We start from the raw sequence: 11,981 nt of genomic DNA on the forward strand, positions 1-11,981 counted from the left end.
CATACAAATCATTACTATAATGAAATAAATATATACATACCACCCCAGGTTATGTGTTACAAGTATATTTCTTTAGGGAAGGAAGTAAGCACTTATTAAGTACCTACTGTGTTCCCAGCACTGTGCTAAGTACTTTACAGTTATCTTATTTGATCCTCACAACAAAGTAACTAGGTGCTATTACTATTTCCATTTTACAGTTGAGGAAACTGAGGCAGACAGAGTTTAAGTGACTTGCCCAGGGTCACACTAGTAAGTCTCACACACAATAGTGTCTAACCTGGATTTGAACTCAGGTCTTCCTGGTTCCAGGCCCAATGCTGTATCCGCTGCACCAGCTACCTGCCTATTTATCCCTTCAAGGCTGCCCTTGCTGTTCCCTAAGAGGTGATGAAAGAGCTAGAGATGTTTTGTTTGGTAAGAGGAAGATTTGGGGTGGACATGATCGCTGGATTTTTATGGAAGAGGGAATTGACTGTGTGGCTGCCTAGACAGGAGCTACTATGGTCACAGAAATTCCACAGGATATCAGTGGCCATCTAGTGTAACCCATACCTGAGAGGAAAATGAAGAAGAATTCCCTCGAGTTACAAAGAGCTGTATTTTGGTTCCGCAGAAGCACATCTAGAGCTGTCCAACAGGGGACCTCGAGAGGGCCTTGATAGGTAGTGATCTCCCAGCCACTGGAAGCAGTTGAGCAGAGGCTAGACGCCTTCCTGACAAGGCCATTGTGGAGGGAATTCCCACAGAGGGTGGAACGTGGGACTGGTTGGTTTCAAAGGGCACAGAATTTGGGTATCGGAAGGAGCCTCTGCGACCATCTAGTCCAGCCCAGACAACAAAGGAATCCTCTACAACAAGGGCCATTGGGCCTTTGCTTGAAGGCCTCCTACGGGAGGCATTCTACTTCCCAACCTCCCCAAGCAGCTCCTTCCACTTATGGTTAGCTCCAATTGCTAGGAAGTATTTTCTGACATCAAGTTGGCCTCTTGGCATCTTCCCTTCCATTGTCCTGGTTCCTCGATCTACCCTCTGGGGTGAAAGAGAACAAGCCCAGTTTCTCCTCTTCATCACAGCCCTTCAGATACATGAAGGCAGCTATCAACTATCCCCCCTCCCCCTTGAGTCTTTTCTTCTTCAGGCTAAACAATCCCAGTTCTTCCATCAGTCCTTATATGACATGGTCTCTAGCCCTTCACCAATCTGGTTGCCTTTCTCTGGACCTTCTAAAGCTTACCAATATCAGTCCTACAAGATGGCCTCCAGAACTAAGCACCACCCTCTGAGGCCCATGAGATAGACTCTTCACCTCGAAGCTTCTGTAATCTAGCATGTTAGAATGTTCTTCTCCAGTAGCTCTGGTCCTGGCTGAATATTGGCTTGAGCCTGTGTTTGGGAAAGGATGCGAACATGGGCCTCTTCTACATTCTTCTCCTCTTCCTCTTTCTTTAGCTTCTTCCTCTCTCCCTAAGTAACCTGGAGAATGCTTGTTGGCTGTCAGACTGGGATGGATCTGGCGAATGGAATTGGCCTTGTGTGGTCAGACTCAAGCTCTTACTGTCTCTTTATGTGCCCTCATCAACGCTGCCTGATTCCTTGGGTAGGAAGTCAAGGAGCAGGAGAGGACAATGAATATATGTATAGCTTTGGACTTTGTCTGGATGACACCTCACATTTCTATAGCACATTAACATTTTAGAAAGCAACCCTGGGGTACAGGAAATACATCTTCATTTGACAGGCGAGGAAAATGAGCCTCAAAAGTGAAGTGACTTGCCCAGGGTCCGAGGGTTGGAGTTGCTGAGTGTCAGATATGAGATTTGACCTCTCTTGGGTCTCACCCCGACCATCCTACTAGCCTCCTAGCCCATCTCCCTCCAATTCATTTCCTCTTCAACCACAGGAGCATTGAGTGTCAGAGTTGTCAGGGACCTTAGAGACCACCTAGTCCAACCTGTGCTTGAAGAAGGGTCTCCAGGACAACACTAGAGGTCATGCAACCTCACCTCCCAAGGCAGCCTGGTCCATTTCCACCTCCATCTCGCTCTGTCCAGTTGTCTTCCACGTGTATTGCTGATTCTTGCAGGGTTCTCAGTAAGAAGGGAAGTGCTTTGCAAGTCTTTAAATGCCATGCAGAAGAGTGTTATTATTGTTCTCTTTCTGTATTTATAGTTATTTCTGTAGCTCTTTTTAGCGCTCTTCATCATGTCTTCCCCTGAACTGCTGCTGGCTTCGCTCATGTATATGTGTTTTGTTTCCCTGACTGGAAGGGAGATCTTGGGTCACAACTTCGGATGTGTGTCCTGCAGCTCCCAACAATGCTGGGCCCATTTATCAGTGCTGAACAAACACTTGTGACATGGTCGCATAAGTGAATGAATGAGCCAAAGGCTGTGTGCTACAGGGTTCTGGGTGCAGTGGACAGACACAGGATTTATGGGTTGAGAGCAGAAAAGGCTCTTAGAGATCTTCTGGTCCAGCCTCCTCATCTTATAGATGCAGAAACTGTGGCCCAGGGGTGCAGAGGCTGGCCCACAGTCACACTGGAAGTGACTGTGGTGGTGAAGCAAGATTTGGACGCAGACCCCCTGACCTCAGGCCTCTCTGGCCTTGTCTGTTTCTCTACTGCTGTGGGAGCCTTCGGCCAGGAAGAGATCCAGGTGGGGTTTGGGGTCATTGGGGAAGGTGCAGAATGGAGAATAGGAAGTGATCTGGGCCTTGAAGGATGAGCAGAATTTGGAAAAGATAAGAACATATGGTAGAAACCAGCAGAAAAGCCCACAGTTGGTGGCTGAAATGAGTCAATTGTCACTCAGCAGCCTTCTCTCAGTCCCTGGTAACTGTCCTCTTGTAATCCCTGGTGGCCCTGGAGCTGCTGCCTCAGCACATACCAAGGAAGTGGCTCAGCCCTTGGGCCCATGGTCTTCACTATTCAGAGTTCAATTTCACATTCCCAGTAACCGAGCTGCTGAAGCAGAAACTAAATATATAGCTTCTCTCTCTCCCTTCCCCCATTCCCCCTCCCTCTCTCCTCTCCCTCTCCCTCTCTCTCCTTCCCTCTCTCCCTCTCCCTTCCTCTCCCTCCCCCTCCCCCTTCCCTTCTCCCTTTCCCTCTCTCTCTTCCCCTTCCCCCCCCTCCTCGCTTTCCTCACTCCTACCTTTAGGGTGCTGAGTCCTTACACCTAACCTACTGGAACTAATACCCCAAGCCCTCTGTCTCTCTCCTCTTCCTCCATCATCTTTCTCTGTCTGCACAGGACAAGTGCCTTGAACCTATGATATTGGTTCTATATGGTACCCAGAGAATCCTCTCTCTGTCTCTCTCCATCTATCCTTCTGCATTATTTAAGTTGTCCCACCCTCTATTTATCCTCTCTTCCCTCTCCCCTACCCTCAGCTTGTCGCCATGAATACTGGGTTTTTGCCCCTTTGATGTCAGGACTTCCCAGTGCTTAAAGACTCTGTCTTCTCTCTCCATAATTCAGATGCCTTGTAACTTGAATGTTGGGGCTCCCTGTACTCTGAGAGTCTTGCTTCCATGAAACTGGGTCTTCTTCTTCTTTCACTAGGGGTCAGATGCTTCAAAGGAACCCCTCTTTTCTTTCCCATGGACAAGATAAAAAAGAAATACTCTCAGAAGGAGACCATCCTCTCTCCAGCAAGCCAGGCTGCCCCTGGAGGGCAGGACCTGGAACACAGAAGGTTCAAGGCTTGGACCATTCATTCCTTCCACACCTACAGCATGTCTGACCATTGCAGCTCCTTCTCTCCCAAGAAATGGCTAACAGGCCAGAGTCCCCATTTCCTTTCTAGGCACACGTCCTGTTTTTCCCTAGGAAACTCTCTTCAGGGACAACTCACTTACCCACTCTCCCTGGGTCTCAGTTCCCTCCTTCATAAAATGAAGATATTGATGAAATGATCTCCAAGGTTGCTTCCAACTCCAAATCCTCCACTTTCCAACCCACCTTTGGCTAGCCTTGGAAAAAGGAGACCAAGTTGGATGAAAGACACTGTAATGAATAGAGATCTAGATTTGGAGCCAGGAAGACCTGGGTTCAAATCCTACCTCTGACTCTTCCTACCTATATGACCTTGGGTTTCTCCTTTGTAAAATGATAGGGTTGGGTTAGATGGTATCTGAGGTCCCTTTTAACTCTGTATCTATGACTTAACCTCTAGGACAATGGTTCTTTACCTTTTTTGAGTCATGGACCCTCTTAGTAGTCTCATGAAGCCTAAGGGCCCCTTCTCAGAGCCATATGTTTTACCTACATTCATAATAGAAAGAAATATTAAATTTCAATTAGGTTATTGAAAATAAAGGTGTAATTTTCCCCCTCTCCAAGTGCATTGACCCCTGAAATCTATCCCCCAGGGGTGTGTGGACCCCAGGTTAAGAACCCCTTCTCTAAGGCAACTCTATCTATCTATGAAGTAAGAGGACTGGCTTTGGAATTGGAGAATATGGGTTTAAATCTCACCTCTGATGCTCACTACCTGAGTGATCTGGGTCAAGTAATTCTTGGAGTTTCTGTTTCCTCATCTGTAAAATGAAAAGATTGGACCAGAAGGCCCTGAAGTCCCTTCATGCTTGAGATTTGTGATCCTCTAATCTGAATTTCCTTATACTATAAAAGCCACAGCACCTTCTACATTCCCATGTAGAATGAGGAGGCTGATTGTACTGACTTCTGAAGTCCCATCCAGCTGTTAAGACAATGACTTTGGGTACCATATTTGCTCTAGGAATCTCTTTGAAGACTCAGCCCTTAAGTGTGTGATGGGACCTGAGACTCATCATTTGAGGCCACCATCTTCTGGTTGCTTTGTAGGTTGCATGCCCGGTACTACGAGCTAGCGCCCAACATCGTGCCCATGGACTACCGAAAGAACCCTATCGTCACCGTGCCCATGTCGGTCATCATACAAATGCCGGAGTTCAAGGTACTCTTAAGGACTTCTTCGGGAGAGGGCATAAAGAAAATCTTTGAGCTCTTCCAGGCTAGCCCATGAGGAGGGGCTGTAGAGAGCTATGGTGCTGTCTCATAGATTTGTCTCATTCATCCACATGAAGACTATGTTTTAGCCAAATTGGACGACTGACCATTCCTTGAACACAGTATTCCATCTCCTATATCTGTGCATTTGAATAAGCCCTTTCAAGTGCCTGGAAGGCATTCCTTCGTTTCTGCCTCTCAGGATCCTTGTCTTCCTTCACAACTCAGCTTAGGTGCTGTGAAGCTTCTGTGAAGATCATGACTCCTCCCTTTCCCTCCTCCCTCAATGTTCATTCTGTTATACTTACTTATAAACATGTTGTATGTTACCACCAATCTCAGTTTGGTGGGGTCTGGCTCATTTTTGTCTTTGTATCTCACCCAGCATAATGCTTTGCATGCATTAGGTAACTTAATAAATGTTTTGTTGAATTGAATTGGGTCTCTCCTCTCCCTCCTGCCTCTCTTTGTCTTTCTTCCAGTATCATCTAGTAGGGGAGATGACATATATTGATATAGTTATACAAAGGGATAGAATTGTTAGGAAGATCTTCCTTATGTGAACTGAAAACGTTATCAGTGGGGTGGAAGGTGTCAAAGGACTTGGGTTCAAAAAGTGGCTCTGCCACCAACTAGATGTGGAATCCCAGGCAAGTCATCTGATCCCTCTGAGATACTGTTTCCTCCTCTGTAAAGTTCCTTTCCAGCCTATGATCTTGTGATCCTAATGAAAAGATCCCTACTTGTATATATGTCAGCCAGATACCCAAATAAGCATAATACAAGGTAGAAAGGGTGAGTGTCACAGAAAGCAGTGAGCAAAGAGCTGGGGGAGGAGGTGGTCCAAACCAGAAGCAGATGGGGAGGCTGAGGCCGGGAGGGGTGACATCATCCAGCTGGGGCCACATGGCTAGTTGACAGCCAAGCCAAGACTAAAATCCCAGCTCTTCTGCCTTTCAGTCTAGGACTGTTCCTGCTAGGGAGGCAGGTTTCAGACAGAAAAAAAAGAGCTTCCTAACAATCAGAGCTTTATATATAAATATATATTAAATAGGAGCAAAGCAAAGTTGCAGTAGCTCAAAAGAAATGTGAGACGTGCAGATTTAGAGATATCTCCACTCTAAATGTTCATATGGACTACTTATAACTGATCAGTGGTAGAGCCTTTCAAGCTGATATTGGTCTGATCAGCCACAGTTGGACACACTGTACCTTGATCCCAATATAGTGATGGCTTTGTGGTCCTCTTTGAGCACAAAGGACAACAATCAATCAGCCATCTATCTACGTTATATACATGCAAGTACATACACATGGGCATATATCTATGTACATACGTATCTGTGTATGTTATATTACGTGTCTATATTTTTACATATTTTTTTTTACCAGACTTTTGATTTCACCTATCCTGGTTAGGAGCTCCTTCTTCCCAGGCAGATCTCCACCTGCACAAGTCTAAGGTTAAGTGACTTGTCCAGGGTCACACAGCCAATAGTATTTGAACCCAGGTCTTTCTGACTCTGAGGCCAACTCTGTCCACTACACCACCCTGTTTTCTCTCTATATATATGTACACATACATGTACACACAAATACATGTACACAAAGGACCAAGTGATAGAAAGAGAAAGCTGGACCTACACAGACATGGCAAGTAAAAGAAATATATTTTAAGAGGTGAGGAGGGGAGAAAGAGAGAGCAGAGAGGCAGAAAGAGGAGGGAAGGAGAGAGACAGAGAGAGGGACAGAGAGAGAGAGGTGGTAAGTTCTAAGTGAGTGTGTGAGCTCCTACTCACTCTTTCTGATTTTCACAGGAGAATCCCTTCAAGGAGAGAATTGTGGCATCTTTCTCTGAGGATGGTGAGGGGAATCTCACCTTCAATGACTTTGTGGACATGTTCTCAGTCCTCTGTGAGTCGGCGCCCAGGGAACTCAAAGCGAGTTATGCCTTTAAGATCTACGGTAAGTAGTGCCCAGCTCGTCATCACCGACATCCAAGGCAGTCTAGAATCCAGTGTGGTGAGGGAGCAGGTCCTCACTTGGGGCCTTGCCTTGGAGTTTCCTATGCTTAAGCGTTCTAGGTTAGGAAGGAGATATCCAAAGACTATCAGAGAAGAGGGAAACAATGATTCTAGATCTGAGGTAGGAACAGTGGTTGAAAGTTACAGATTTCAGCTTAACGTCAAGAGAAACTTCCTGCTAATGAGAGCTAAAGTGGAATGGGCAGCCTTAGAACATCCTCGGTTGGACCCTGAAAGATCTCTTGTTAGGGGTGCTGGAAACAAGGATTTCTTCTGATGGGACTAGATGACATTTAAAGTCCCTTCAGCCACTGAGGTTCTTGTGATGGAAGCTTCATTTTCAGTTAATCAATTAAATAGAACCAATCATCAAATCCTCAAGCATTTATTAAACACCTCCAGTATGCTTGGCACCATATACAGTGCTGAAGCTACAAAGACAAAATCCCAAGAGTCTATCTCCTCAAAAAACAAAGACAAAGTGATGGGGGGGGGGGTGATCTTGTCCTCTGCCATAACCAAGATGCAATATTTTTGTAGTTCCGTGACCCAACCCAGTCCCATCAGCCTGCCTGTATTGAAGGCTCTGGGAGCTGCATGCATTGTTCCACTTGCCCACTAGAGGGCGACGTGTATACCAAATGCTTACAATGATGGAGAAATCACTTGGGAGAGTAACAGACTGTCAGAAGTGGGAGGGACCTTAGAACATGGAATGTCAGGACTGGGAAGGACCTTACAACATGGAATATCAGAAGTGGGAGGGATCTGAGAACATGGAATATCAGAAGTGAGAGGGCCAAGGTGGGAGGGGAAAGGTAGGTAGTGTAAGTATTCTTATACTCATCTTAAAGATGAGGAAACAAGGCTTAGGGGCTAAGTGACTTGCCCATAGTTGCCCAGCTAGCAAAAAAGAGTGAAGACTAGAAGCCAGGTCTCCTGCCTCTAAATCTGGGACTCTTTATATAGCTGCAATTCAGTGACATCATCCCAGAATCATTTCCAAGGCCAGAGGTCAGCATAAAGCTTTCTGCAATGGATTGTCCAGTGAGCTGGACTTCTAGATTCATAGACTGTTAGAGCTAGAAGGGACCAAGTGCCATCTTCCTACTTACCACCCCTCTTCCCTACATTATTACAGAAAAAGAAACTGAGGCCTGGAGAGGCAAAATTATTTATCCAAGGTTATATCCAGGAAGTAAACCAGAAGTAGAGCATATACAGGTCTTTTGGAATGCAGGCCAATGTTTTTTTTCAAACATCCCAGGGTATATTTTCTTAGATAGTAGAACCTGTTTCTAATCTTTCTTCGGGACCTAGAGTGCTTAAAGATTACACTAAGGCCATTACAAAAGTGATGATGCTTCAGGAATCCAAGGATCAAAACTTTCAGAATCACAATGAAAGGCCTCAGAGACTTCCATTTTGATGATGATGATGATGGTGATGATGAGACTGGTCTTCTCTGTCCTTCCCTGAGTAGACTTCAACAATGACAACTTCATCTGCAAGAAGGACCTGGAGCTGACCCTGGCCCGGCTGACCAAGTCGGAACTGGAGGAGGAAGAGGTGATACTTGTGTGTGATAAGGTCATTGAGGAGGCTGATCTGGATGGAGATGGAAAACTCAGCTATGCTGACTTTGAAGACATGATTGCTAAGTCCCCTGACTTCCTGAGGTATGGACAGCCTTTGGGATTCAAACTCAGGTCTCTCCTGACTCCGAGCGCTCTTTCCACGATGCCTCTCTGCCTTTTGGCCTCTGGAGACTCAGATTTTTCTCTTTCTTAGCCTCAGTCTTGCTGCTCAAATAGACCTAAGCTTGGAGCTGAACCGTCTCTCCCCTTTGGGAAGCTGGCTTGAAGTCCAGTGTCCAATGTTCACTGAGCCACTCAGAGCTCGAGGGTTGAAATAAATGATCTTCTTACTAAAAACATTTTCCAATGCCCCCAGGTAGATGCAGTTCCTTAGGAAGTTAAAAGCCAGCAGGAAGGAGGTTCTCTGGAATCTCAGGAGCTTCCTGCAAAAGCACTGAGAACCACACTTTCATATTCGTCTTGCCAAAGGGCCCATCACTTAGGACCAGGTCAATCCACCTGGATTGAGACAGATGATATTAACTAAGGACTTAGCCCGTTAGATGATACTTGCAAAGTGTGTAGCACAATGCCTGGCACAATATAGGGGCTTAATACATGTTTGTTTCATCCATCCATTCCAGAGCGAAATGTTTTCAGTAGCTTTAGCCAGGGAACTCAAGCAGGATGAGCTCTAGTGGACAACAGATGTGAAAAACCAATTCCAGAAGAGGCCTGCCCACCCCTCCCTCCTTGGTCCAGTCTCCTTCTCTGGGTACCTACAAGTCTGTAGCTGGTGGTTTCCCTTCTGATAGGCAATGCTGTGGCTTCCTCTAATACCTGTGGTCTGGCTGCTGAGGAGATCTGAGTTCCATTCCTTGTTCTAATAATCACATCTGTTTAACACTTTATAGAGTTCTTTACAGGAGTTGGCCCATCTGATCCCCTTCGCAATCCTATGAGGTTAGTGTGACTGCTATCCCCATTTCACCGAGGTGCAAGTAGAGGCTTAGAGGGTTTGGTTAAGTAGCCTTTAAAGAGAGGACCAAAAGTAACTCAGTGAGTCAGCTTTAGAGTTGGGCTCAAACTCAGGGCTCCCGACTCCCAAGTCTTCCTTACTGTATGTACTTCAACTACCTCACCACTGATGCCCAGTGTGACCTCTGTAAAATGTGGAAGTCAAGACTAGAAGATGGCTTAGGACCCTTCTAGTTCTCCCATGCTATGATTCTATAATTAAGCTAACATTTTCTTTTTTTGTTTTGTTTTTTGATTTTTGCTAGGCAATGGGTTTAAGTGACTTGCCCAGGGTCACACAGTCAATAAGTGTCAAGTGTCTAAGGCCAGATTTGAACTTAGGTCCTCCTGACTCCAGGGCCGGGGCTCTATCCACTGTGCCACCTAGCTGCCCCTAAGCTAACATTTTCTTACCCTCTGATTATGGACATTTACCTCAAAGGGTCCTCTCAGCCTCCCCCACCCTCTTCCTGGTCCTACTTCTTCCCTCTGACATCTCTCTGTTTCTCCCCAGCACTTTTCACATTCGGATCTGAAGCTACCCAGCAGACCCCCAGAGATGACATCAGCTCAGCCCAGGCACCTCCAAGAAGCCCCTAGGACCCTCCTTTTGGAGAGAAGGGTTTTTCCAGCCTTGTGTCATCAGCAGATGTGGCTTCCTGATTTTATACATGTGAAAATATATTATGGCCCTATCAGCAAAAAACAAAAACAAAAAACACAAACCCAACACCAGAAAAGTAACAATAACCACCTCGCCTCCAAGGAGGTTCTCGTCTGTCTCCCACGTGCTCCCAAGATCTCTTGCTCTCACAGCTCTCTCCCCCATACAGAAGATACTCTCAGCCAGCCAGAGTGCTGGGACTGGTAATGATCTCTAGCCAGTTTGCATGGCATCGAATCTGTCCATCTGCCTGTCTGGAGGGGTCACAGGCAGGGGACCATATTTTGATTCCTGGCCTAAGGTTTGCCAATCCATTGGCTCCACAGTGGAGGCCAAGCTGGGTCTAACTCTGTCCTGCCTTGGGAAATGAGGCTTCAGACATGATGACAGCTGTACCTTTTCCTTCCCAAACATCCTTAAAGAACCAAGAAGAGGAAAAGGGGAAAAACATCCTTAAAAAAGAGAGCTTCACTCAATTGAAAGCTGGCAAGATTTGTGAGAAGCATGGGAGGCATCACAAAAGGAAAAAAAAAAGGGATGAGGTTTTGAATCAGCTATGCAATCTTTCTCATTGAATGCCTGTATTCAGCTCTGCCTTTCTCCCTTTTCCACTCCATCTCCGGGCCTGGCCTGGGACCCACTGCCGCTTGCCTCTGGCAGTCAAAGGAAGGGCTCTGTCACTCTTAACTGCATCCCTCTTTTCCCCATTAAATATTCTGACTGATCTGACCGTGGCTAAATAGTATATAGACTTTGCCTCCATCATTCATTCATTCATTCAGGCAATTAACAAGTACCTACTAAGTGCCTACATTGGGCTAGGTACTGGGTGAGGATAAAAAGAAAAATAGGAGTTTCCAGTCTATTTGGGAAGACAGCCTGTGTGTATATAAATACATAAAAATAAATATTGAAATAACTTGTGGAGAAGGCCCTTAGCATTTAGGGGAATTCAAAAACAAAAGGTTGTGTTTGAGCTGAGCTTTGAAGAAATCTGGAGATTCTAAGAGGCAGGGAGTATGTTCCAGGCTTGTACAAAGGCCAAGTGATGGGAGATGAAGTATCATGGATAAAGAGCCAGTTTGGCCAGGCTGTAGATTTCATGAAGGGGGGTGGTGATAAGACAGGAAAAATAGGGTGAAGTTAGTGTGCCAAAAAAAAAGTTGATAATTTATCCTGGAAGCAATAGGTAGCCATTTGGGGTTTGCTGAATGGAGGAGTGGTGTGTTCTGACCTGAACATTAAGACAATTGTGTTGGCAGCTATGTGCATGATGGATTGCAGTGGGGAAAGACTTAACTCAAGGGCACCAATTTGGAAGCTATGGTAATAATCAAGAAGTGATAAGAACTTGAATTAAGTTGGTGGCTATTTGAAGGAGAGAAAGGGATGGATGGGAGGATATGGAGGGAGAATTGGCCAGACTTGGCAACTGATTGGATGGGAAGGTGAGGGAGAGAGGAATTGTGGATGAATCTGGGAGGCTGGAAGGATGGTAGTAGTGAGAAAGATGATTTCCATTTTGTATTTGTTGAGTTTAAAATGCCTACACAGCATCCTCTTGGAAATGTCCAATAAGCAGTTGGTTATTTGACAAACATTATGTATCTACTGTGTACCTAGTTGCTGAGCCCATGGGGACATGAAAAGTGTAGGAAGCTATTTCTTGCATAGTATTATTTGAGAAAGTCCACCATCA

General features: G+C 45.7%; 1 protein-coding gene across 2 annotated transcripts in view; it reads left to right on the forward strand.

The window, feature by feature from the left end:
* The window catches only part of CIB2 (calcium and integrin binding family member 2), a 32,132-nt gene extending 21,121 nt beyond the window's left edge, over window positions 1-11,011 (forward strand). Inside the window, exons 3-7 of one of the 2 annotated variants that reach the window (XM_020976020.2) lie at window positions 4,836-4,947; window positions 6,818-6,965; window positions 8,508-8,703; window positions 9,516-9,564; window positions 10,133-10,219. In XM_020976020.2, coding sequence (XP_020831679.1) covers window positions 4,836-4,947; window positions 6,818-6,965; window positions 8,508-8,703; window positions 9,516-9,543 — 484 coding nt within the window. In that variant the 3' untranslated portion in view covers window positions 9,544-9,564; window positions 10,133-10,219. Of the gene's footprint in view, window positions 1-4,835; window positions 4,948-6,817; window positions 6,966-8,507; window positions 8,704-9,515; window positions 9,565-10,132 lie in introns of both variants that reach the window. The other variant, XM_020976021.2, reaches the window with a different exon arrangement.
* Window positions 11,012-11,981: the final 970 nt, after the last annotated feature.

Source organism: Phascolarctos cinereus, unplaced genomic scaffold, assembly GCF_003287225.1.
Source record: "Phascolarctos cinereus isolate Bilbo 61053 unplaced genomic scaffold, phaCin_HiC Scaffold_3;HRSCAF=262, whole genome shotgun sequence".
Classification (NCBI taxonomy): domain Eukaryota; kingdom Metazoa; phylum Chordata; class Mammalia; order Diprotodontia; family Phascolarctidae; genus Phascolarctos; species Phascolarctos cinereus.